The sequence below is a fragment of the Python bivittatus genome, unplaced genomic scaffold (assembly GCF_059951505.1).
Source record: "Python bivittatus isolate LINGU-HERP-01145 unplaced genomic scaffold, Pbiv_v1 ctg000100_np1212, whole genome shotgun sequence".
In the NCBI taxonomy this organism is placed as follows: Eukaryota; Metazoa; Chordata; class Lepidosauria; order Squamata; family Pythonidae; genus Python; species Python bivittatus.
In genome coordinates this window covers 3,475,581-3,502,271 of record NW_028277038.1, presented here as the reverse complement: position 1 = coordinate 3,502,271, position 26,691 = coordinate 3,475,581, and the positions used below count along the sequence as shown (strand labels likewise).

Below are 26,691 nucleotides of genomic sequence, written 5' to 3'. Positions count from 1 at the left end.
CTTGAATCTCATGTGGATCCTGCATTTTTGCCTGAAATCACATAAGACCTCATCTGTTAACGCAGAAATCTGACAAGAGTTGGAGATGGTGGAATGTTTGCTCCACTGGAAAATCTCGTAAGAGTTGGAGATCATGAGATGTTTGGTCCACTGCTAATAGAATGGAAAGCAGGATGGATGGAACTTGCTCTGGATCCTCATCATGGCCATGCAGGAATTTCAGCTAGAACCTCTACAATCCTAGTCCAACATTCAAACCAACTACTGTATGCCAGGTCCTTCTGAACTTGGAGGTCAGGTGGGAACCTACAGGTAGTCCCCAGTTTAAGAACAAGTTCCATTCCCAAGGTCTGTCCTTAAGTCAAATTTGTATGTAAGTCAGAACAGTATTATTGTACAATACTGTATAAATAGTATTGTGTAATGAACTCGAACCATTATGTATTTAACCTGGATTTTGCTACAATAGGCTCCGTTCTAAACTATGGGTCGTCCATAAACTGGGCATTCTTAACCCGAGGACTACCCTGTAAACCCACATTTTATTTCAACATCATTCTTAGAGGAAATTAAAAAAGCATGGATTTTTACTAACTTCCTCAGATTTATTAGCAATTCTTACAATTTAAAGAGGTGTGCAGGAAAAGGAGAGAGAACGAGAGATCTTTATTCTTAAAGTCCTAGCATGGCTATGATCCTCTGGGTTGATTTAGTTAGATGAATCCCCTCTGTCAGCTTCTCTTGCTGCCAACATTAGCACATACTTGACTCATTTTAATTTAAATAGACACAGAAGTAAATAGAAATAATTTGACTGCCAAAAGAAGGCCTATTTCAGATCTGAGCAATCTGTTCCAGATGGGGAGGTGATTTTTCCTACCGTTTTTTCAAAAATTGCTGGCTTTTTTTCTAGGCTTCCAGGAAGTGAAGAGATTCCCACAGTCCAGGATGGAATGCTCATTATTAATAGACACCAAGAAAGCATCTTGGAGGAATCTTGCTTAGCAAGCAAAACTGTGGCTATTATTCATGTTTTAGTGCCACTGTAAATATCTTCTGGTCCACTTTTTAAAAGGTTAAACCCATTCTTTGGAGACAGAGCACTTTTATAGCTGCAGGGATGGGTGTAAATTCAGAATCCAGGAAACACGGGTGCTGTTGATAGTCCAAACCAGGAAAAGAATTGGCTGAGCACCCTGGAACATCAGTTACACTTTAGGTGTGTTACTTATATCACTAAGGATGGAGCATTACCAACTTGTCAATGCCTATATATATATATATATATATATATATATATATATATATATATATACATACATACATACATACATACATACATACATACATACAGTAAAATGTGCCTGCCTTTGTTGGAAGGTTATACCAAGATGTATAGCAAGGGCATGTGTATAAAACATTAATTCTCACTCTCTCAGATCTATCTCATGCCTTGCAACACATTTGCAACCCACATTTGGGTTTCCTTCAATGTTCCTTGAAATTTATGAGGAGGGCAAAGGATGGTGCTCTCTTCCCATTTCTTCAACTCTGTCCAGTCTATTTCTGGAAATAATAGACCAGCTTGATTCCTCCTAAGATAACTCCTAGGAGGTAGATGGAAATTGGGTTCCTATGCTTCCACTTATCCAAGATGCACTGCCCACTATTTCAAGGTGCAACAGGGAAGTAGTGTAGAAACAACACAGAGGAAGACTAGAGCAAGGCAGAGCCCTTGCATTACTTTCAGAGAATTATAGGTTTAATGGAAATATGAGCCAGAAGATTCTTGCCCTTTCATATTTGTAGCGGTCAGGATTTTGTGATATAGTTCACCAGAACAAAGATGTAGACTTTAAGGCAGGTTGTAACCTTTGATAGACCAAGGAGCATGCCTGTGGTAGACATTCTGGCATCATCAGAAGGAAGTTCTAAGATTTGAAAATGACAGATCCGTGGCTACACAGCGTGGGGCTGTCCATCCATATTAGGAAGATCATGCACTAAAATATATATGTCAATTCATGAAGGTTTCAGAAATATGTATCTTTAACAAAAAGCCCGAAGGGGTTGTAGACAGTGGCAGCCAGCCAAAAGCTCAATTGCCTTGAGTCAAAGAAAGGGTTGGTTGCATTATTAATACAGAGACATTAAAATCCAGCAGGGATTCTTTAATTGCCACAGCTACATATATTGTCTGTACGGTTTACCTCAATTCTTTTTACAGATACTTTGAAGAACCTCTAATTACATTCAATTTCAGGTTGGGGTCTAATCAGGAATACAAACAGTCCAGTTACCTTCATAATGTAACTCCATAATTCACCTAAGCTCTTACTGGGAACTGAAGTTTGGATGTTCCATCAGATCATCCTTATTAACCAAACAAAGCCAACAGCATCAATGCATCTCCAGAAAGAAGGGCGTCAGAACCCAGAATTCTCATTAATGGCCATGGTTACCTGGGAAATTTGAAGAGCAAAAGTCCACATATCTGGAAGTCCTACAAATTAAAGCAGGCACACACCCACCCCTAGGCTTTCTGATAGCTTTTCCCAACTGAGATTTTCTCTGCAGCTGAAGAAAATGCTGACAGGGCTGTCTGGCTTGTCATCTGTCTGTGACCCATCTATCTGCCCACCCATCTGCCCATCTGTCTGTTTGCCCATCTGTCCATTTGCCCACTCGTCCATCTGTCTGTTTGTCTGTCCCTCTGTCTGTCCATCCATCTGTTTGTCCATCCATCTGTCTGTCTATCCATCCATTTGTCCATCTGACTGTCAATTCATCCATCTGTCCATCTGTTTGCCCATCTCTGTCCATCCATCCAGACAGATGGACAGATGGATGGATGGACAGAGTACTGATGCTTTCGAACTTTGGTGTTGGAGAAGACTCCTGAGAATACCATGGACGGCCAAGAAAACAAACCGATGGATCATCAAACAAACTGACACAGAGTTTTCTGACCAGGTTCAAATTATCCTACTTCAGACACATTATGTGAAGACCTAGCTCTTTGGAGAAGGTTCTAATGCTGGAACAGGTGGAAGGAAAGAGAGGAAGAGGACAACCAGCAGCAAGGTGAATGGACTCAGTTACAGTGGCAATGAGTTCTCTCTCTCTTTTTCTCAACAGTTCTCAAGAGTTCTCTTCTCTTGATTTCTTTTTCTTGATTGTCCATTTGCAGGCCTGGGTAGCAAAACTCAGGGTGACAGCAGAAAACACTGGGGTGTTGCTTGGACACTTACTGCAAACTGTAATGTGATCAGGAGCATTGGGGGGCGGGTCAAAAGTTTCAACACACAATCAAAGCCCCACCCTTTTATACATGGGTTGATGTTGCATGCATGCACAAAGCAGTGGGGCTTCAATTGTGCAATTGTAGCCATCATCTTGCAGCTGCTGATGTGAGTTGCATGCCCAAAAACTTCCATAAGGGCGTGAGAACATTCCATAACCTGCCTTGACAGGTAGAATGATGACCCTAAATTAGCCACATTGCACATTGTGTTCATTAGGCAGGGGTGAAGAAGGGAGTGTGTACCCCACAGGCTGATCTTTACCCCTAAATTATACTGTTGACCTCAGGTGCAGTGAATATACTGTACATGTCAGGAAAGTTCTGGCTGTTTGCTTACCAAGTGGAGAAGAAAAGGCAACAGTAATAACTAAATGTTGACAAAAGAGATGGGACAGGAATAAGAATCAATAAGCTATACTGGCCCAAGCAAGGTCATGATTGACCATAAAGATGCAGAGCTGAAGGACAGAGACCCAACTCCTCAAATACCAAGAATGAAACGTCACCCATGGCTGATGATCCTAATACTCACTTTAACCACATCCTCAGCAGAAGACTTGCATTCCACTGATTCTGAGATATCTGTCACCACACTGTTTTCTTCAACAGAAATCACCTTGACAGGAACAGCAACTGTCTTCCCAGTAAGGATGGCTGTGTTCAAGATGTCTGTGTCCTGGAATGAAATGGAAACAAAAGCGGGTGTCAACATGGCACTGGTTGAGAGAAGTTCTGATGATGATCAATGAACTTGTAGTCAAGGTTCAAAGCAGGGATGGCTCATTTTGGAAGGGAAGAAGCTTTGTCTCTTGGGTGTCAGCCAAGGGCCACACTGAACAATTCACATGGCCTGGGAAAAGTGGCCAGGGTATCATTTAGTTGACTTCACAGGTGCCAGCTCCTGGCCAATGCCATCTTGGCTTGGCAGAGTCAGACTTGGTTAGTTCTTGGATGGGAGACTACCAGAAAACCCCAGGGTTGTATCTAGACTAGAATGTCAAAAAATACCTCAGAAGAAGGCAATGAAAACCACTTTCATATTGCTGCTAAAATAATTACATGGACATACTGGAGTCACCAGGAGCTGAGCTGAACTCAGAGACTTTTATAAATTAGTACTAAATTAAATCAATGAATAAAAGAATATTCTGTCTCCAGCAGGTATCTGTAAGAATTCCAGAAAAGGGAAATTATTAAATCTTAGCCAAATAAAGCAGCATTCTTCCTCTCACCTAGAGTTTTTGCCAAAAAATATTTTTTAATTTGAAGGAAATACTTTCAAAACAGACTAGAGATAGAAATAAGTGATCCACAGATGGACATCAAATGATCTGGAAAAGGTGCCATTTAAATGGTAAACATATCAATTCCAAAACATTTGTACAGTTTGACTTCACTCCTGTTCCATAGCATTTAAAGGACATTTATCATATCTCTGTCATCAGAGACTAAGAAATCCATATTAAAAATGAAGGAATGCGAAACAATGGCAGATTTTCTTCCATTTTCCAAATCCTACCCAATGGACTAACAACTGAATAACCTGGATGCTGGTAGGGATTATCGTGAGATCTGCAGATTTCTAATATCAATTGCTGCCAGGGCTTGGAGAATAAAAAAAAAAAGAATATCATCATCATCTTCATTTTCATCGTCATTATCATCACCATCATCATCACTAGTCTTTTCATAAGAGTTCTGAGCTAAATAAGGAGCAAATTTATCTTTTTCAAGTTGTTTGATCTTCACTTTTCCTTCCTTCCTTCCTTCCTTCCTTCCTTCCTTCCTTCCTTCCTTCCTTCCTTCCTTCCTTCCTTCCTTCCCACATTTTATCCCTCCTCATGAGAACTTCAGAGTTTCTTGGCAAGACCATTTAACACCTAACTCCAGAAAATAACTGGAAGATTCTTAAAAGCCGGAGCAGAGGTTAACAAGAGGCTATTTCTGTCTGTTGGTTAACTTAAAGAAAAACCAAAAGATATTCTACAATTTCCAGTGTTTCATCTGCAAGGTTTCCAAAGCCTTGCTTTCTCCAAGACCAGGTCTCAAGACAGCTTCTTTCCCCATTCAACTTCTTCACCAGAGAACAAAAAGGACAAGATACTGATGGAAACTAGGGATCATGAAGGGCCAATTCTGTGTAAATAAATTTACTTATTCATCAAAGAATGTACAGTCACAGACCAAAACAAGAAAAAAAATGATGTTAAAAAACAAAAGATATGGGATAAGAGAGCCCATTCACAGCAGGAGTTCAGCATACCTGTACATTTTTGACCCAAATTGCTATGTTCTTAGAAACGTTGTGGTCTCGGTGATTTAAGAGGAAATACACTATTGTCTCTTGCGACCAGTCCTGGTCATTTGGAATTAGAGGAGAGATTATCTCTGTCCAAGAGTGATAGATAAGGTATTCCATGAGAATTTAGGCAACTGCCTCAATTTCAGCGTCTGAACATATACACAAGCCCTCTGGATAGGGATATTATTGAACCTCCTAGTCAATACCATGAAGGACAAAGGTCTAAACATGCCAATGTGGGTGCCCAAATATGTAATATAAGTATTGGGGATCATGAAAGGTGCCCATCTTCATGTCCTCAGACCACCATAAGTAAAACAATTTATGGACAGAACCCAACGTGAAAAAAATGTAAGAAGACCTACCAATGCAACCCTAAACATCACAGGACAAACAGCAACATTTAAGGTGACTTCCTTGCTTTAAAATGCTGTTCCTGACATTGACCCAAAACAAGCTTTCCATTCGACCCGACAAAGCTCAGGAATTTCTTTTCCTCCTTGCAAACAGGCCTCCGTTGATGAATTCCCCAGCGCTTTTAACGTACAAAGGCAAGGCTAGCGATTTCATGTAAACCGATAATTAACAGGCAAAGCCATTAAGAGGTGTTCTTCTCTCTCATTGCTGTAATGGCTTGATAACGTACAATGCACTTGATAGGTTCAGTGCCTTTCCTAGTACAAGCGCTAACAACTAGTTCTCACCAACCCCCATGAATGTAATCCCACACTGAAAAGGAATGGATGAATGGAGTTTCCCATCTGCTTCCCACAACCCACAGATTCCACCTGTGGAACTAGAAACATAGCTGCCTGTTTCTAAACGTCCAAAATACACATTATTTTGGAACCTGTATGGCCTCATTATTATTTCTATGGACACTTCACTAGCCCTTCCCAGTTTCCCAAGGGTCCTCCATCTATAATAGAGTAGGAAAACATTGATCCTTCTGCCACTGTCATAGGATATGGGGCAGGGAGCATTCATCAACGTGCTAGCCATTTTTGAAAATAAATTGGCCTTTCCTGTCTCTCTGCCTATATCTCATCCCACGGAGCACACATTCAGAAGCAGCTTTTAGAATTTTCTTTCTGCACCGGCTTCAAGACTGAGAAGAAATATCAACAGCATTCTGCATTATTTCTGCCAATTGATTCTTGCTTGGCATCATTGATTGTTCTTTGCTGGGTTGGGTTTTGTTTGGGTTTTCTATGTTCATGAACTTAGCCCTCTTGGCCTATAAATCAGGATTTATGGCTTCTGGTGATGTATGGATGCCTCCAACCCATTCAATCATCAATGTATTTTTTAAAGTCTTGGCAAAATATGGAAACCTCAGGCATCAAAATTGACAATCTTCTATTCAATCCCAGATTGGATTGGAAGGTATTATTGGAACAACTTCAGGGGAATGAGACAGTTTCTGCAATTGTAATTACCAGATGAAACTTCCAAATATGTAGAAGGCATTCTTTGTTAACCCACCTGTCTTCTGGGCTGGTCCTAATGAGGAAGATCTTGAATTACTCCCTAAGATTAAGCTTTTGGAGCATTATGGCTCTTAACACTGTTTTGCTATATAATTCTCCTAAACTGGAAAAAAAAAGATGTGCAAATCCACTGTTGTGAAAGAATTCACCTGTTCTGAAATCTTTAAAAGAAGCTTCAGACCTTGCATGGTGGGGAAAAGAAGTTTTGTGTTTGTCTCCCCAGAACTACAAATGTACTGGTGTTAAAACACCATACAGCCACACAGAATAAAAATAAAAACAATGGAGTCTTTTTAATGTATTCAGAAAATGAATGTCTTTGGAGTTGGTCTAGTCATAGGCAAAGTTATTATCCAGCATAGTGATTCAAACTGATTAGGAAATAGATATTGTTGGGTGTTGATTGAAATTAAGTGTGCACTGCCCTTTGAACAAGTTGAATTGAGAATATTCCCACATACATCACAGTACGTGGGTCATAGGAAGAATGCATCAATGCTTGCAATTATTTACATGGAACATAGCAACGATCCTTATGAAAAATGAAGTATTTTCTGAATGTGTTGTACCTTACAGATTTAGAGGGACATGGCTCTTCTGTCCTCTTGGGAATTCTCAACCTGTATTCAGAACTTGTGGATGTGGTGGGATTTGATTTGGTGCTCTCAAGCAAAGATTCAGAACTGATCCAAGAATGGATCTTGGATGGGATGATATTCCCAAAACTTCATATAGCTGGATGAGGGAACTCTGTCTCTATTCTCTGAATCCAAAGGAAAACTGCCTTGGAAAGAGATCTCCTTTTGAGCTTTCCATGGGGAGGCTCCTGCCAAATCTCTTTCTCACACATTGGCCAACGCCTCATTGATTGGGTTGACCCATGACACTACATCTTGGATTGTTCAAACCAGGATCAGTTGAAGAAGTCATCATGGCCTGATTCATGCAATGTGCTAAGCCATTAACCGTGATTTATGAAACACAAGGGTTAGATGGATCTATTCCACTAAGTCAAAATTAATCACACTTGATCATGGGTTAGCATAATGTGTGAACTCAGCCACTGGATCTCTCCTTCTTCCTCCACAGCCTCTGAAAAATCCCCATGCTTGTCTCAGTGTTGACCCTGAGGCCCTCTAGTGCCAGAGCAACACCACCACCACACCACGTTGCCTTTCTAGAGGTTGAACTTCCAAGTGTAATGTCCAAGCCCACTCCTCTTCTATCATCTCTGCAACTGTGGTTTGTAAACAACCAGATTTAGTTGGTTTCAAGTACACTTGGAACATAGGGTTGGATGGTGGAGGGAAAAAAATAATAAAAGCTTTGAAGTTCACAAGTTGGTTCTGGATGGCACTGACTGGCTAACCTTAGTCACCTCAAGAACCAAATGGTTGTGGCCGAGAAGCTGATTCTCTCTTTTAAACCCCAGGAAGAATTGTTTTTGCAGTTGGAAGACCAAAGTGGTATCTTCCTCCTCCCCCAACAGCAGTCCAGTGGTAGAGTCCATGCCAGCCATGCACAGTGTTTCCTCCTCATTCTCTGGCTTCTGTAGAGCAAGTTTCTCCTATTTCTGCAGCCTCCATTAACTGCTGTGGGCAGCTTTGAGTGGCTAACTCTGGTGTGCCAAGGGTACCCGCCAATCCCCTGCAACTCTCCTGAATGTGCCTTCTTTTTTGGAGTAATAAAGAGAAGGATACATAAAGGACTACCAGCTGGGTCAATTTTAAGATTAACTGCAAAAGAGATAGGCTAGGAGGGAGGAAAGAAAACAAGCAATCAAGAATTCTAGCTGGGGAGACAGATCAGCGGTCTCTCTGCCTGCTCAACTACTAAACTGAAAATGACATTTCTCAGGTAGCTGAAAGGTGTAATTTCCTATCAAGATCCTGACTTTCAAAATATGATAGTGGCTTCTTTTTTTCCCCCTTCAGCCACATCCCTGTCACAGCAACACTTAAATGCCCAGTGCCAGGAAGAAGAGACATTAAAATAGACTAACTTTGGCAGGGAAGCAAAGAATTGGGAACAGTGTGGTGTGTGTTCGTGTCCGCACATCTGTGCCCACACACCTTGGATCTGAAGTTTAAGCTGGACCAAATTCTGTCTTGTCTGAGCTGACTTGCACTGAGTTGTAGCCGAGGGTTACAAGTTGTTGAAGCACAAAATTAGAAGGCAACTGTATAACAGACAACTGTCTTCCTTCCTTCTTTCCTTCCTTCCTTCGTTCCAGGACTAGATGATGTCCTTCCATTTTATACTTCTATAAATGAATGAATGAATGAATGAATGAATGAATGAATGAATGAATGAATGAATGACAGACAGACAGACAGACAGACAGACAGACAGACAGACCTCTAGGCACTAAATAGGAAGGGGAAATTATGGAAAGTTGTAAAGCTACTGCTGTGCTGGAGAATGACTCCATGTGTCTACTTTCACAGCACCCATAATCTGAAAATGCACTGTCTTGCTTACAAACACAATTCCTCCCACACACTTGCTACCTCATCCTTTTTAAAAGCAAAATTAAAAATGCACCGTTATGTACATGGCCCATTGGTGGAACTAACTTATTTATTTGGTAATTTACTTAACAGCAATGGGATAATAGCTGTGATCAACAAGAATCATGGAGTGAAAACACCAGCAAAGCAACACACATGAATGTTTTATAGGGAAACATACATTTACAAACACTGCTGGGGGACTTCTTCTATCATAAGCACAGACCAGATTGTTCAGAAAGTTTCCAAATATCCACAGCTCTACTGTTGCTAAACTGGAGCTTCTAGTGCAAGCAACTTTTCAGGACAGAAGGACGGACAAACAAATGGACAGACAGCTATAGATGGATGGCTAGGCAGGCGGATGACAGACAGATAGATGGTTGGATAGGTGGATGGACAGATGGACAAGCAGATGGACAAGCAGAAGGACAGATGGATGGAGAAACAGACGGGCGGACCGACAGATGAGCAGATGGACAGACAGACAAAATGATGGATGGACAGACACACCATTTTCAGTTGGTGATCAGCTACAATTCCAAGATCCTTTTCACATATAGCGTTATCAATGAGACCGATTCCAATCTAACAATCTGCATTCACTCCAATGGATTTTGCCCAGTTTCAATTCCGGCAGAAGCTCTTCGGCAGCTAAAAATCACTGGGTTTGCGCAACACCGGTTTACCTTGTTAACCTTCTGGTGTGAGCACAACTATTGTGGAGCAAGAAGTGGGGTCCTTGGGGGACCGAGGGTCTGATTGACCTCAGGCACCAAAAGAGAGAACTGGTTAGAATTTCAGTTCTTGATGTGCTGATTTTCTATTTGCAGGGAATTGATTTTAAAAAATGCTGTGGTCTTAAACAACATTGTCTCTTCTGCCACCATATACCTCCCCCTTCCTGTTTGGAAAAAGGATTGTTTCTATCTGCTCAGCGTTTGCAGAAAATGGAGTAGTTCCCGTTTTATTTTATTTATTTGCCACAAATTATTAGGAAGACCGAGGACATCTCTGAAAACGAGTAATCACCGCCGTCCTTTTGTCGCTTGCTCTGCGACAGACGCCTGTTCATCCAAACTGCAGCGTGGCCATTTTTCACTAATAGAGGATTTCAGAAGACTTACTTGTGTAATAAATTGTAATGGAAGAGCATCTATTATTTATTCTTGTTTGGGGAGGCAACAAATCCTGCTGAAGGACATCAACACTGTTCAAGCAGGGAGGGGAGGATGGGCTTGCAAGCTGGCAGAATAAAAAGCCCACTGCCAGTCTTCTCCTTTTCATTTCATTCCCTTTTGGGTACTCTTATGGTGGCTCACGATCGTGGTGGGGCAGCCATGAAGACCCTACTGCAGTGTTGTCCAAACTTGGCCACTTTAAGATGAGTGGACTTCTGGGAGTTGAAGTCCACTCATCTTAAAGTGGCCAAGTTTGGACAACACTGGCCTGTTGTAACTTGGCCTGATTGCAACGGGGCATAACGTGGAATTGGATTTCCAAACCCTGCTGGACCCAGAGCTCCATGAAACCCCCCAAAACACCCATTCCCAAGACAACCCAAACTAGTTTCTTGAAGATAAGAGACCAGGCCTAACCTTAGTCATACTAAGAAGAGACCCACTGAAACATTTTTTTTTTCAGTTTCCTTTCAGTGGATCAACTTGGAAGCTGGATTCACACGTGGCTTTCAGCTAGAGGCTCCTGAATAAATCCTGAACCACCACCACCACCCCAAGTTGGCAGGGTTGGTACATCATGCCAAACCATAAACTACGGCGGGTGAATCAAAATGGCTAGGATCTGATTATGTTAAGCCATAAATAAGCAAACCAACTTAAGCTATCCACAAGAGATGGTAGTGGCTATGTTATGTGCTTGGATCAAGGAAGGGTGTCCAAAGGAAGGGGAAAACAAGATTAAGATGGTGGCCGTGATTGTGAGATTGACCATGTGGTCATGGCTGCCATTATAAAAAAACAACAACTAACCAAGGTTAAACCCCCCCAAAGCTCAGTCTTTGTGCAAATAGAGCTTCTTAGCTATATTTGGGTGTGTTGTATGAACCCAGGCCTCTGCATCATTTATGGATAGTAGTCAGTATGGATCTGGCATCTTGCTAATATACACGTATAGTTAGAATCTGAGAGCAGAATTTCTGGCGATTCTGTGAAATTTCAAAAATTGATGTTTGGAAAAGGCTGCTTAAAAGAAAGAGAGTATTTATGTGGCAGGTTGTTGCCCAGAAGATAATTAAGTCTCTGTTTGGAAATGTTGCACACAAGCATGCATGTAAGATAAAGTTTTGTATATCCATTGTTGCGCTTTATATAAATGTGCATTCTAAATAATTCACGAGGCAACGGTTGGATTGAAGACGTGCCGAACTGAACCCAAACAGATATAGACTTCCCAATTAGTTCTCGTCACCATTCAAACAAGATCAGGCTGTTGAAAAGCCAGGCTAAGGCACTTAGGAGCTTCTAAAAAGGGTAAGGAATAAAATACAGAAAACATACAAAAATCCTACCCGTGAACGAGGGAAGAACTTTAGTGGGCAGGAAGGCCCTAAGTAAAAAATGGCGAGTGACAAATTCCCTGTTTTTTCCCCCTTATCACGGCCCTCCGTAGTGACTTCTCTTTCCCCCTCCCACCATAATACCCTCCCACAGGTAAATAAATAAATATGGACAGGTCTCAACAAGGCTGTCACCTTAATTTTGTCATTTGATGCCTTCTTTGACCCACTTGCTTTCTTGGTTTATCATTCATCATCTAGCAACTCTCTGAAGGTTGTCCCTCAAAATGCATTATGGGGATCGGCTCCCAAAAGGGAAAGCTAACTGGGTTAGATTCCCCCCGACCCTCTTAAAATGCTTTCCTTCCACACACTGTAAGATGTTTTCCTGCATCCATAACCATTAAACCTGGGGAGAGGGGTTGAACTGGGTTGATGGGCCAACTTATGAATGGTGGAAAGAGAGAAGAAGCAGGTTTGCTTCCTTTGCCTGCCAGTTAAAAAGGGCTCTCAGATCCCTAGATTGACAGAGACCTCAGAAACATGGTTTGAATCATTTGTATGCTGGGTTAGCTCTTGCCACCTCCTTTTCCCCATGCACGCTACGAAAACATCACAGGGCTTTTATGCGAGCTTGATTTAAAGCTCTCTCTTCAGCACGAACGACAGGCAGATATCAGAAGACAGAACGTGAGCAATGACTCTGTCGTGGGAGCAGCGAAGTGACAACTTTGAACCACGTCCTCTTGGTCTTCCCATCTGGTAAAGGCATTTGCGAGATGTGGATGACTAGAGCTGTGTGGCACTTCAGGGTCTGAGGGGAAAAGATGCTTCAGCGTGCGAGGGGAGCACTTGGTTGCAGCTTTTTAAAGCAGCTAAGTCTTTTCATAGCATTAGGTAGATGCTGAGTGATCCCATCAGTCCTAGGAGATGGACCAGACCAGGAAACCAACTTCATAGGAAGACTTCTAAAGATCTACACCTGGATTCAGAGGACATTCTCAATGAAATGAGGATGATGATGATGATGAAGATGATGAAGATGATGAAGATGATGATGATGATGATTCCAGAACTAGGTTCCTCTTTTTTTTTTCATGCCAAATTGGCATGAATTTGCTTTCCCTCCTTTTAGTTCTCAAACTCGCAGAGCAGTTTTGGACTTCTTAGCAGATGGCAGCATCAAACTTTTCCTTTGATGCTCCTGTTTTCTCACCCTGCAATTCTGAACAAGGGAATTGTCAGGTAATCAGCTCGGCAGGAGATTAACTTACAAACGAAGAAGTTAAAAAATAATGAGAGTAAAATAAGTGGCTGGCTGGACCTGCAGAGTTAGCAAAAGAGAAGAAGAGCAAACATTCTCTTTATCTTGTCTGATCCTGCCAGCAATTTTTTTATTTTTTAAATTTCTAAGCATTGGCTTTTTTATTCACCTTGATGCTATTAGCATGTTGTGTTACAGGCTGTGCCAACCAGGGTGATAAGGCTTGGCAGAGAACAGACCCACACACAACTAAGAAGGCAATTCAGAGTGTATTATTAGGAGGCAACCTGGCTATACACTGGAGTCTATTTATAATTTATTGGCCAGGCACCACCAAATACTGTTAACATTCCCAGCTGAAGGACTTATTATTAGTTTCTGATTAGCATCAACTCCGCAGAACTGGCTTTACTTTTCTTTGACGAGGGCTGAGCCAAAAATATTTGGAGGGTTACCCAGACATTTGTGTGGATGTGTGTCAAAGCACCTCTCTTTCTGTTAATCTTTTTTTTACTCCCAAGGATCACCTTCCCCAGCTATCTGACCATGCGGCCTTCATTTGTTCTCACTTTCAGTATGTATCGTCATCGTAAGAATAAAACTGGTTAATTACCTAGTAGCATGTTGATAGCCCATCTGTTGCCTGGCTACTTGAAGAAAAACAGTAGGGAAGAAGCCCAGCCTTAGATGAACTGGATGCATAATAGTAAGGTGTTGCATTTGGATCAGTGAGTTTTGAGTCTACCCTTAGCCATGGAAGTTCATCCATTTCAACTAGATTTCAAGAAACATAATCGTTGACTTCATATAACCACACTACGCCCAGACTAATCATAATATGGCTTAACAGGAAGACCTGATTCATACAATGGATGGAAACCACAGTTGGGTTCTCACAACATGCCAAAATGCAACTACCCAACCACACTTCTGCCCAGTCTAGCATGCTGTGTGATGTCAGTTACTAGGTGACTTTGTGGAGAACAGTTGGAAGAAGAATAATTGCATACAGTAATTATCCTTGAGCATCTCACAAAGAAAGACAGCCATCTGCTCCAACGTGGTCCTTCAAAAGGACTTTTTGATTGAAATTTCATGGAACCCCTGACTGTGCAGTCCTAGTTCTGAACAGAACCACACAGTCTCATCTTGACTCTGATGGAAGAAAAACCACCTACAAAACAGCACTTCAAATTTATTTGAAATTTCAAAGTAGGTAGTATTAAAGCCATCTCTTGGTTGAATAGGAGCATTCAATATGCCATCATGATCAGAATGGTAGATTTAATCAGGTGCACAGTCTGCCGAAATGTTTGCTGGGTGACCTTCAGCCAATACACCGTTCTTCAACCAACCTCACCAGTATGTTAGGAAGACATTGCTCTCCAAACTTCTTGAAGGATAGATAGAATGCTTTTTTAGAAAAAGTACTGCAGAATTGCATGGTTCACACTAAAGCAACACAGGAGCACTTAATGGTAAAAATAGATCTTTTGGAAATCTTGTAGGGATATAAATTCAGGCTCTCTTACCATTGCTAATGGGACGATCCCCACTAGATCCTTTTGGCAAATGAAAATTTCAGAAAGGGCCATCTCTGTTATTTTCTTTTGAGGATATTCCACTTGCCAAGATATCGGTTGTGTTCCTGAAAGGCTGCTGAAGCTGGCAATTTCAAAGTTCAGTCGCACAACTTCGTTGAGCATATTATTATTATTATTATTGCTTCTGGATGGAAGGAAACAGAGAAAAGGTATTAGACTAAACAGGATGGCAAAGGGTGATTTAAAAAAATCTAGACCATCAGGGTAGAAACAACACGTCATAAATGGACAATTGGATAAGAAAAAACAGGGACATTAAAAATTAAAAATAACATGGGATCAAGTTTTTAAACAAATAAAAATGGCATCGTTTTTAGGCGTTTACAAATAAATACATGGAGTATATAGTGAATATTAAGTCTGAATATTGGGATTTTTAGGTCAAATGTCTGGGGAGAAGGGGCCGTGCCAGTTAAAAGGAAGGCAAAATTATCTGTTTAAATCTGTTATAGTGAGTTGGAGAAACTGTACCTCTTCTAGCAATTAGCTTGGGGGGAAAAAAGAAAATTAACAGGAGACACCATCATTAACTAAGCAACTGTCACCTCCCCCCCATGCATTTGGGCTATAAGCTACATTAATGCATCCGTGAAATCCATGGAACTGAAGGTCAACTTGAAAGAGACTTCACCTTTACCCTTTAACTTTGCATAATTTCGGCTCAGTAGGTGTGTGTCAAATGTCCCTGGTAATGAGGGATTTCAAAGCTGGCAGTAGCGTTTGTTTGTTTTTAACCCAGATCGAAGACCAAATGCTCTGTTCTTGCTCTGATTTGACTTCACAATAATGCACAGCGATGTGATGTCATCATGAAGACATGTTGGAGTGAGGACAATGCCTCTCGATCACATTCTGGGGCCATCCATAAAATAGGTGGGGGGAGTGGAAAGGAAAAGGCAAATGGTGGGGGGGGGGTTCATCATAATCCCATAATGTCCCCACCTTGTCTGAAAATCTATCATTCAATTCAGGCCATCTCCAGGACTCCCTACTAAGGTCCAACAGCACCTAGTTGAGGAGCACAAGAACATTGCAAGCCCTATCTGAGCAGATGGCATCCTGAACATAAAAAGCCATCTAGGTTCCACAAAATTCAGGCCACCGCTGTTGTCACAGACATTTATTGATCATTAGTCCGCTAAATGTTAATTGCTTACCAGTGCAGCTTACATGGAATAGTTCAGATAACTGTATAAAATGGCGGCACTGGAAAATTTTGCGCTCTCTCCTGCTTAAAGGAAAGATGGAACCAATCCCTTCAACCTTCTGGCTTCAAATCTTTGCGCATTTCCTCTTGCTCTCTTCAAATCTTCCTAGGTTGGCCTAAAACTTTTACGAAAGGAGCTCAGTGGGTTTTCTGAGATGGAAGCTACCCTAACTCCTGGACCACCTCTTTGTTTCTTTGAGAAGCAGCCTCTCTCTTTAGTATTCACCTGATGTGCCATTCTCTCGCTGCAAATGTTGAAAACAAAAGAGCCAGAAAAAAGCCACACTTTAAGGGCTTTAAAGTTGCAGAAAATGGATACAATTAAGGAAGACAATCTCTTTAGGAATGCACAGGGAAGAATATTGGCTTTAAAAAAACAGAAGCCACCATTTTTACATTTCCTTTTTTCCTGTGTATGTAGATAAGGAATTTTGCCAACCTGAAACAAATTAATATCTCTAACGAAGCTGAATCTCTGTCCCTCAAGCTTATGCCATGTCTCAGACAACATCTTCAGGTCAGGGTCCCCTTTGGAAGCCCATGATAGGTGACTTCACAAAATGGCTTCTGGGAAGGTGATGGAACTTCTCCAGTTGGATGCTTTGGACTATCCCGGTTGGAATTCTATGGGTCTCAGTAACATCGGCAAGAAGGGGTACAAATCTGAAAGATGGTGGGTGCAGCATTGCAAGTGAAGCCTTACCCCACTCCTTTTGTACATGCAGTGACATTGTATACATCAACACTAGGGGAAGGGTTCCAGTCACAACACTGCAGATGCCATCTTGCAGATTTTAAATCCACCGAAGGTCCACGGTGGGTTCCCAAGGCATTTTTGCAAGCAAACATTACACTAGACGCTGGTGTTTTACTTTTCAAGAAGCCAGCTTCCTGTTCCATTCCTCATACTCTTAAAAAAAAAAAAAAGTAAGTGGGGCTGGGTTACCTGTGTCTACTATAATAAAGATTTACCTTTTTAAGGCAGTGCAAACACCCACTTGGTTTGCTAATCTAGTTGCTAATCCTCTGTAAGGAGACCTGAAAGAACAGATTAGGGATAGATCGTTCTGGAGAAAATCTATCAGTGTGGTCGCTAGGAGTCGAAAACGACTTGATGGCACGTAATCAATCAATCAGTCAAAAATCCTCTGTAAATTTTTACGCTTTAATGGATGTGGTAAGCCACCTAGAATCATGATTTGAAATAGGCAGCCATGTAAGTAAGTAAATTGTACCCCTACTGTAAGTACAACTTTCTCTTTTCCACTCATGGTTGGTATTGTCCATCTTAAAAACTATAAAAATCAAATTAATCCAAGGCACACCAGTCTGAATATGTCTATCTGGTGCATCATAACTTATGGCATGTTCTGGATGGCACATTGTGGGTACTGAAAAGCTGGGGGGGGGGGACTGTTTGGAGACCAGCAGAAGCTGGTTCAGCACCTTGGAGAGCTCCAGCCAGGAGCCTGTCAAGTCCCCTGTTTCAATGACATTTCATCCATTTCTGCCCTGCTGGTGCCCTGCAATTTTACTGTCACCGTTTCAGATTTATAACACGAAGAGAGACGAGAATCCGCAAATGGATTCTGCCCTTGGAGAAATCAGCCCAAGTGCTGAACTTCCATCTTAGCCAAACTCTACCCTGCCCTGCCTTGATGCTTGATGGGGATGGTCTAATATTAGGAATAGAATTATTCACTTGGGGGCAAAGAAGAAGGTAGCTAGCATTTTGGAGATAGCAACACCTTTCGGTAAGGGCTCCCTGCAGTGTAAATGGGGGTCCTCCCCTCCCAATGGTCTTCCATTGTCTACCTCTTCCTTCCTTTGCAACATGGGTAGATAGACCTTGAATCTCTACTGAAATGCAGGGTTCTCCTTCTTCTGCTGCAATCATGCTTTTAATTCTTTCAACAGGTCAGAGATGCAAAACCACTTTCAGGTCACATCCTGAGTGGCATTCTCAGGGCCACGCTCCAAACAGTGGATTAGCCCAGGCCAAAGTTAAGTAAGTGAAGTTCCTTCCCAAACATATGCAATGATTTCACCCAGTGCTGAAGGAAGAGGTTGGGAAACTCTCATCTTTTCATTTGTTAAGCACAGAAAATTACTTTGCTAAAACATGTATTGAAAGGTGGAGTATTTTAGGAAGAAAGAATTTCTCTCAGTGTGTGTGTGTGTGTGTGTATTTGCCAACACAGCTTTTTTTCCCCTTCCCAAAGCAATTTCACATCCTTCTTATTTACCCATGGAAACACTGTTCTAAACTGAAAACAGTGGAAGAAGAACAAGTGTATTTCAACCTCGGCAGTCCAGAAAATAAGACAACGTCCACTTAGAACTCTATAATGTAGTTCTAACATACAACAGCAGCCTGGTTGGAACAAACATTCTCAGCTTGATCAACCCCAAACTCAGAATTCCAGTCCCTAATAATACTAAATGCAATATTCCCCAAGCCACTAAATACATTCAAGTCTGAGCTGAGAGCTGGTTCTGAAAGAGGGAAGTAAACGGCCTATGAGAGGCAGTGTGGTATAGTAGATACGGTGTTGGAGGTTCAAATCCACGGTCAGGAATAGCCTCTTGCTGGTTGGGCCAGTCACTTTCTTTCAGTCCAACCCAACTTACAAGGCTGTTTTAAAGGAAAAACGGACGCTCAGAGCTTGTCATGTATGACACTGAGCTCTCGGAGTAAAGGTTAGATAGACATCTAATGAATGAATAAATAAAAGCTATAATTTAGATTTGGCTGCTATGATGCTTCTTGGCTACGCTTCCATTTTAGAAAAAGGGAGGCCAAGGCTGAGCTTTCACTTAGACCTGTACTGACCATGGTGGTTCATGGAGAGATGAATGGTTATTTAGGAAAGTTAGAATCATAAGCAAGCTTATTTGCTACCAAAAGCATGCTTTTAGCTGGCAAATTCCATGAAACGTACCTTTGCTGAGATTTTTTTCACCACAAAATTGTTATGCACAAGAACACAGCGGCAGCCCAAGAACAGGAAGTATGACCCTCAGCTGGTTTGGGCTTCATTAGGATGCAAGTCGGCCAATAACATTTGCCTATTTATGAAGCCAAATCAGAGTACAGACCATCCTTGCTAGACTCAGCTGATAGTTCTTTGACAAAAACAGAGAATTCAGAAGACATTAAGGAAGGATCAGTAACATTTTGGTGCACATCTGCTGTCTCTTTAAAGAGGATAAACAAGTCACTTTCCACTCCTGGGACTCCTCAAGATTGTTAAAATTGAATGGCCCTCTTTGCATTTTGGCTCAGCTCATGGATAAGCAGACAGAAAGAGAATCAGGGAGACAAATGGATTGCTAGAACTGTTGTAATGATTTTGCCTACAATATCCCTGCGCTGAGCAATAAAAATGCTATATAGGAGAATAAAAGAAACAATATTCCAAACCATGTAAAAATGTTAAGGACAGCACAGATGCAAGAGAGTACCAGAGGCTAGGATGGATAGAAATTCATCGATCAGAATTTGAATTAACTGTCTGGCTCCTGTTTACTTTTTGACTCTCTAATGGTGCAGGGAAGGACTCACCTCCCTCCCCATCCTCCCGTTTCGGTAATTATTGATGCTTTCTTATTTTGCTAGGGAGGACCAAGTTATTTACGACAAGTCAAAGAACTGAGAATATTGGAGGTGTAAATGGAATGGACCCTTTTCCCAAGCTCAGCTGAAAATGGGGATTTCAATGAGGCGCCGAGAAGAGGCAGGAATGCACAGAGGGTTTAAACTCTACTCAACTCTCTCTCTTCTACCCCCTTCTAGGAGTCTTCATTTCTGATGGTTTTCCTCCAAGGCTTTCCAGATTTGCTCACTATTGCTTATGTATATACTTCGATTCGCAAAACATCTCTTCCCACCCAGCCTTTGTTTCTGAGATTCAGGCTTAGTCTCTGGAAACCTTACAATTAGTTTCATGGGGATGATCCTTAAACTTTCCAGCTCTCAGCTCCATAAATTGGGTATGAAAAGTGATCCACCCAAATGAGATTCTTATTCTTTAAATTCTCCCATGCAGCTTCCTCAGCGTGAAGATGTGCTGAACAGGGGGACTGGGAAGAGGGGGAGATATGTAATCCTAGTTCAACTGGAGGTTACCTTTAATGGTATGTGGGAATGACCTTGGGAGACAGGGCGAAGAGCCACAATCAGTGGAACGGTTGGATAAGAGGATGCTTAGCTCACAGAAGCAATGGGGGCATGGAAAATGCCTCAGAAGGGACCCTCCTGTGTTTCTTGGGCCGTAAAGGTGATGAGGGAGAAATGTACTTTCAGACTTGCCAGATTCTGTTAATGTAATCTTACAATAAAGTAGAATTAGTTCATCTGGGTGTGCTTCCTGTCTGGACTACCTGCAAGGCTGACATCACCAGCATGACAAAGTCTACTCTAGCGGATGGACCACCTAGTTCCTTTTTACAACAAATTCAGAGCAGCGAATCCTCCCTTCCTCTATCCCAAACAGCTCATGAGAGTGGGGGCTGGTGCAGTTGGGGAAAATGTAGGGAAGGAAAAAGCCAAAACAAATTTCAAAGATCAGATCTCTCCCACATGGCAAAAATAAATAAATAAATAAAAATAAAATACAACTGCAGTTCCTTGCTGATATCTATCAATTCCTTCCTTGATGCACTTCTCCAAAGCTCTGGTCTGAACAGTTTCTTGACATTTAAGTCAAAACTAAATTCTGCAGAAGGTCAAAGCAGAAACATGACGGCCTGCTCAGACAACATCAACTCACAAGCCCTTCCACAAGCACAGGTTGAATGGAAAGATGGATGAACTTTATCTCTACGAGGAGGTAATTCATTTTCTCCTGAAGCACAAGAAACACTATTTTGCTGCTTTTTCTAGAATATTGGTTGGCTTTTCCTAGCCTATTGATCAGCTGTCACATCCTTCCCGCCCTCCCCCAGCCAAGGTTCTTAAAAAGCAAGAGCTTGTCTACTTAATCCAGTATTCAATTTCCAGCCACAGCTACCTGATTCCCTCTAGGCAGGAACCACATAAGTAGACATCTGCAAAATATGACCACCAGGGCACCGGAATTACAAGAAGTATAGAGAAGGATACAAACTCTTTGGTGGCAGCTATATTCATGCATGCCCCAAAGCTAGAATATAATTTTAGTTTTGACTGAGGCATCTATGGGAACAAGGGCATTCTGGATTATTTTTTGTCCAAACCATGGTTAAGACATATGATGGCTCAACTGGATGTCCAGACCAAGGAAGTGTCCCAGTAAGTGAAGATGCCCTTTGTTTGTTAAAAGCTTTTAAACAGAGGAGCTATCTATCAAGAATGCAGTGGACTGAGATGGTCTTCAAAATTCTTCCCCATTTTAGAATCCTGTGGTAGAAGAGGCCATTCTGAATGGACGTTCTTCATCTAGGCAGTTTTGGAAGCCCAAGAGAAAGCAACATTGGTAAAGGTAAATAGGTTTTAATCTGGAGGAAAATATTTCACAGAACATCATATAAATATGTGCATCAAGCTTAAGTTTTTAAGAAGCCAGCATGCTCCATTCCAAAAGACAGGCTGGTCTTCAAATGGGTACAAATGAATTGGTGTGGTGACTCTGTTTGATTTCTTAGAAGTAGACGATGGTGTGACCTCACAATTTTACTCCACCTCACTCAAAATGTCCCTGAAGCAAAGCACTTGCTGAAAGGGGGCCCCACCTCTCAAAAACATAATCAGTTCTTGAACAAAGGCTTGTTCTTGGCCACCATCTTTCCCTCACAGTCGTTGGTTGCTTTTGTGCTTCTCAGAAGGCTCTGACAGTTGAAGAACTGACTCACCCAAACATTCCTCTAAGAAATATTTTCATGTTCTAATGATTGGCTTAAGGTATCAACTCTACTCTCCAGAAAACAGATGTACAGCCAAGATATGGAGCCAGATTTGACCCCTGTGATGTGACACTGTGAGACTGCCATTCTGGGAGGCTTGTTAGCACTAGCAAACATGAGAGGATCCATCTGTATGTGCCACTCAGAGCTTTCTTCCTCTTGGAACAACCTGCTTCTCTAATCTTTAGAGAATATGGCCTTTTCATCAGTGTTAAATTAAGATTCAGCTACTGGACCAACCAGTTTTGGTAGAACTGAGCCCTTCTTGACTTCCATCTTGGATATCAAAAAGTCTTGGTCTTATGTGATGATTTATCAGAGTAAGATCATCATCATCATCATCATCATCATCATCTGGGGAATAGAGTCTCTCTGTTCTCCAAAATTTAGAGATCCATTTGATGTTCCTATCCACATCCAATTTTTATGATCTGGAGCTGCATGTAATGTTTTCCATTGGCAGCAGCTGGGTAAGCAATTCTCATCTTAACTGGAGGACAATGAAAAATTAATCTCAGCTGAATGTAACTAAGTTTTTCAGAGAAACAGCAAAACTACTTAGGCATTATCACTTTCAACAGATGTTTGCTGACTGCTTTCAATTACAAAAGTACCTGTCATGTTTTACTGTTTCCTTGAGGAAAACTACACAGACACACGTACAATCTGTTGGAATTAATAAAACGTTCCCCATAGAAAGAGGATTTTAAGAGAGCTTTCAACCTGCAGTTCTAACATTATTTGAAAGGATTGAAAAACAACAAATGGGAGATATCCACCTTCTTCCCTTGATTAGACTTCAATACACTTAACTACAAAAGACTACTTAATCTTCTTGCATAATCATCTCTCTTTCTCTCTCTTGTGAACATCTGTTTCTGCTTTTGGAGAAGCCAGGGCGATGTCTCATAACTGAAAACGTGTCTCCACAAGGAGGAAAAGTACCCTGAAGAAAATGATGGGGACATCAAATCAAAGTATCTCTTGATACTTTAGAAGTATCTCTTCTCTCTTCTCTTAACCCAGATTTGTCCTCTCTCTCTCTCTCTCTCTCTCTCTCTCTCTCTTTCTCTCTTTCTTTCTCTCTCTCTCTCTCTCTCTCTGGATGTTTTGACTGTGATTTTAAAAATGTAATCCATCTTTCTTTCAGAAAACCTCAATTTTCCCCCTTTCCCCCTTCAACACACCTTCTGTACCTTCAGCCACATGCCTGATTTACATCTTAGTTAAATCTATGATTTTAAATGTATGGTTTTCTTTGAGTCCCATCATTTCTTCAAGGGGGTTAAAAGAGTAAAGATGACAGCTGTGACCTCATGATTGAAGCCCCACCCCTTTTTACATGTCACAGCTGCCATCTTTATTTTTTTAAAAGACCCGCCCCCAGATGTCTTTGATTTTGGGGGGACACGTCATCTTTGAAACTCATCGTTCCCCATTATTTCCACACTCCAGACAGCTCTACTTCCAAAAAATCCACATGCCTTTCATATGTCTGTAAATGTCTGTAAATGTAGATCATTCCTCTTTCTCCCAGTATTTTTCTATTCTCTCTCTGCATCAGCCTTTCTGCTGAATTTGTCTGCATCTTTCTGGCAGCATGGCATTGCTAATTCTGTATTTTTATATTGCACTGCATCATTTTTTTTAAAAAACGGGATTTGCAAAATAGTAACAGTGACAAAAGCATCAACAATATAATGCCTTGAAAAATGCCTTGTGGGGGTGAAAATCCATATCCCCTCCCCGACTTGTTACATCCTGTTTTTTCACAAAATAATCAGAAAACCTCCGAGCAGCTTGCAATCATAAAATATACATAGAATCAATCCAAGCCCAATGCGATAAACAAACATCAAGAAATATCAGCGTCATAAAAAAAAAAGGCTCAAAATAGCAAAAAAAAAAAAAAAAATTAAAAGACACCAATCAAAATGAGAGAAACATTACCTTAACTTAGCCACAACCAAAAGAAAACACATTTTTTAAGTGCGGAAGGAATCACGGTTCAGCAGCTAACAGCTATAAAGCATCAGGGCTTGTGAACTTTTAAGGGGAAGCCGTTCCTTATGGCAGGTAGAGACCACCTTCCTTGGTCTCTTCCTTATTCCCTGTTTTTGAATTTATTTATTTATTTATTTATTAAATCTGTCCCCCGCCCATCTCCCCCCAATGGGGGACTCTGGGTGGCTCACAACACATTAAAACACTAAATAAATATACAATTAAAACCTGTAACAATTCACATTTTCAAAAATAAAAGGGAAAAAATCCAGGAGGCCGATGGTTCAAGGCAGCAACGCCAGGCCACTAAGGGACTAGCCAACCCCACACTTGACGATCCCCCTCCTTGCCCCAGGCCAGATGGCAGAGCCAGGTCTTCAGGTCCCTCTGAAAGGCCGGGAGTGAGGGGGCCAATCTCACCTCCGGGGGCAAGATGTTCCAAAGGGTGGGGGGCTACAGCAAAGAAGACCCGTCTTCTGGACCCGCTAGTCGGAGTTCTTTTGCCAAAGGGGTCCAGAGCATCCCCTCTCTGTGTGATTGGGTGGGACAGGATGAACTCATGGGGGAGAAGCGGTCCCTCGGGTAACCTGGCCCCATGCCATGTAAGGCTTTAAAGGTGATAACCAACACCTTGAATTGGACCCGGAAGCAAACCGGTACCCAATGCAGCTCGTGAAACAATGGTATTATATGGGTCCTCCTTCAGGCCCCAAAAATAGCTTGCGCGGCTGCATTCTGGACCAGCTGAAGCTTCCGGATACTCTTCAAGGGTAGCCCTACGTAGAGCACATTGTAGTAGTCTATCTGGGAGATAACAAGGGCATGAGTGACTGTTCGAAGGGCATCCCGATCCAGGAAAGGGCGTAACTGGTGCACAACCCAAAGTTGTGCAAAAGCCCTCCTGGCCACGGCTGCCACCTGCTCTTTGAGTAGGAGCTGTGAGTCCAGGAGGACCCCCAGATTACGCATTGGGTCTGTCTGGGGCATTACTCACAAGGCTGATGGGTACTCAGAAGGATCCAGCCAGGGATCTAATCCTGTTCAAATCAGGGATCACACAGTCAAAAGCAAAGATGGGTGACTGTCAAAAAATAAGCAAAGCCAGCTTTGAGTGAGGACAAGCGAACATAAGCGAGTCATGCTTGTTACCAGTGTGTTGACAAATACACCAGAAAAGGGATGTGCTTTGGGGCTGGAGGTCCACCCCATTCCCTTTTGGGCTGGAGGTCCCCAGTGTGTTCTGTCAGCTGAGCTTCTAGCTCCAAGTCCTGTCTATAATTGCTCAAAGTCATGTCCTCTTCTAAAACGAAGGTAACCAGTGAAAGGTCCTTGTGATTCCACCGTAGGAGTCACTTCTCAAACTCAAATAATGGCAAGCAATTGACGGGATGATACAGCAACTCATGCTGAAGGATTAACCCATCACCCCGGCCAAACCAATAATCAGAATCTTGATGTGTTTTCTAACAAGAAAAACTTTCTCCTTACAGGAGAAATAATTCCCGTGGGAAGAGAGATTTTTGACAAATGGCCTTCAGTTGTCAGAAACATACAAATCTATAGTTGCAGTCCATGGATTTTATTATGTGAATTTTAATGGCTTTGGTATGTCATGTCCTTCAAATGGATGTCAGGTCAGACAATGTTCTAAAACTTGGGGAAAGAAAAAAATTCAGTATATGGGACGCACCACGCCAGCATCCTGGAGTCAGGACCTAAATGTGTGAACAAGCCACTTCAATTTATTTTTTTTAATAAAACACAACTTCCCTGAGAAAGGTTCTCCAGTAGAGTAATTGCACCAACATTGGTTCTCTTTTTTTCCTGTCCTGCATCTATAAATAAATTGATCATCAGCAATTTGGGATGACATACCATGAATATTTGGGGCTGTGGAGTTCTTGGTACTCTCTGAACTTGGTGGTTTGCTTGCAGACGTTTCATGACCCAACTAGGTAACATTATCAGTGCTAGTGAGTGTGGGGTTTGATCCCTGTTTATATACAGTAGCTTGCCCTGGCAGTGTTGGTGAGGATCTGGTTTTCTCCTTGGTAGCTCCTTGATTAGGGTATTGTTTTCTGCTTGATTGTTTGTCTGGTGTTAATCCCTGTTATCTGGGTGTAGGTTGCTGGAAAGGATGTGTTCTGCTCTTTTTGTTTCCTTCTTAGCTTTTTTAATTGTCTCTTTCGAATGGTGTGCAAATGTGGTTTATCTCTATGTGTCAATTGATGGCTGACATGTCTGTATACCAAGCTTCCAGGAATTCCCTTGTGTTTTTGGATTTAGCTTGGTCTAAGATGCTCACAGTTTCCCAGTTGAAATTATGGCTGAGTCTGTCCATGTGCTGTGAGATCAAGGAGTTCTCATCGTGTCTTCTGACTGCTAGCTGGTGTTCATGGATGCGCTCTGCTAGTCTTCTGCCTGTCTGACCTACATAGTGGCTGTTACAGTCCTTATGCTGTATGTTGGAGATGACTGATATTTGGAGCTCATGGCCATAAGATGCAGCCATGAACCCTACCTTGGATGGTTTTAAACAAGAATTTAAATGAGGGTGATCAGTCCATCAACCAAGGCTGGTCAAGCTCATTCAAGGGAACAGTCA

The 26,691-nt window shown here is 41.8% G+C and overlaps 1 protein-coding gene across 1 annotated transcript in view; it reads right to left on the bottom strand.

The window, feature by feature from the left end:
* Positions 1-26,691, bottom strand: part of TMEM132C (transmembrane protein 132C) — a 100,091-nt gene that overhangs the window by 10,248 nt on the left and 63,152 nt on the right. The window contains exons 4-5 of the mRNA XM_088135293.1: positions 14,921-15,116; positions 3,837-3,980 (exon numbers count right to left, since the gene is read on the bottom strand). Of these exons, the coding sequence (XP_087991419.1) occupies positions 3,837-3,980; positions 14,921-15,116 (340 nt within the window). The remainder of the gene's footprint in view (positions 1-3,836; positions 3,981-14,920; positions 15,117-26,691) is intronic.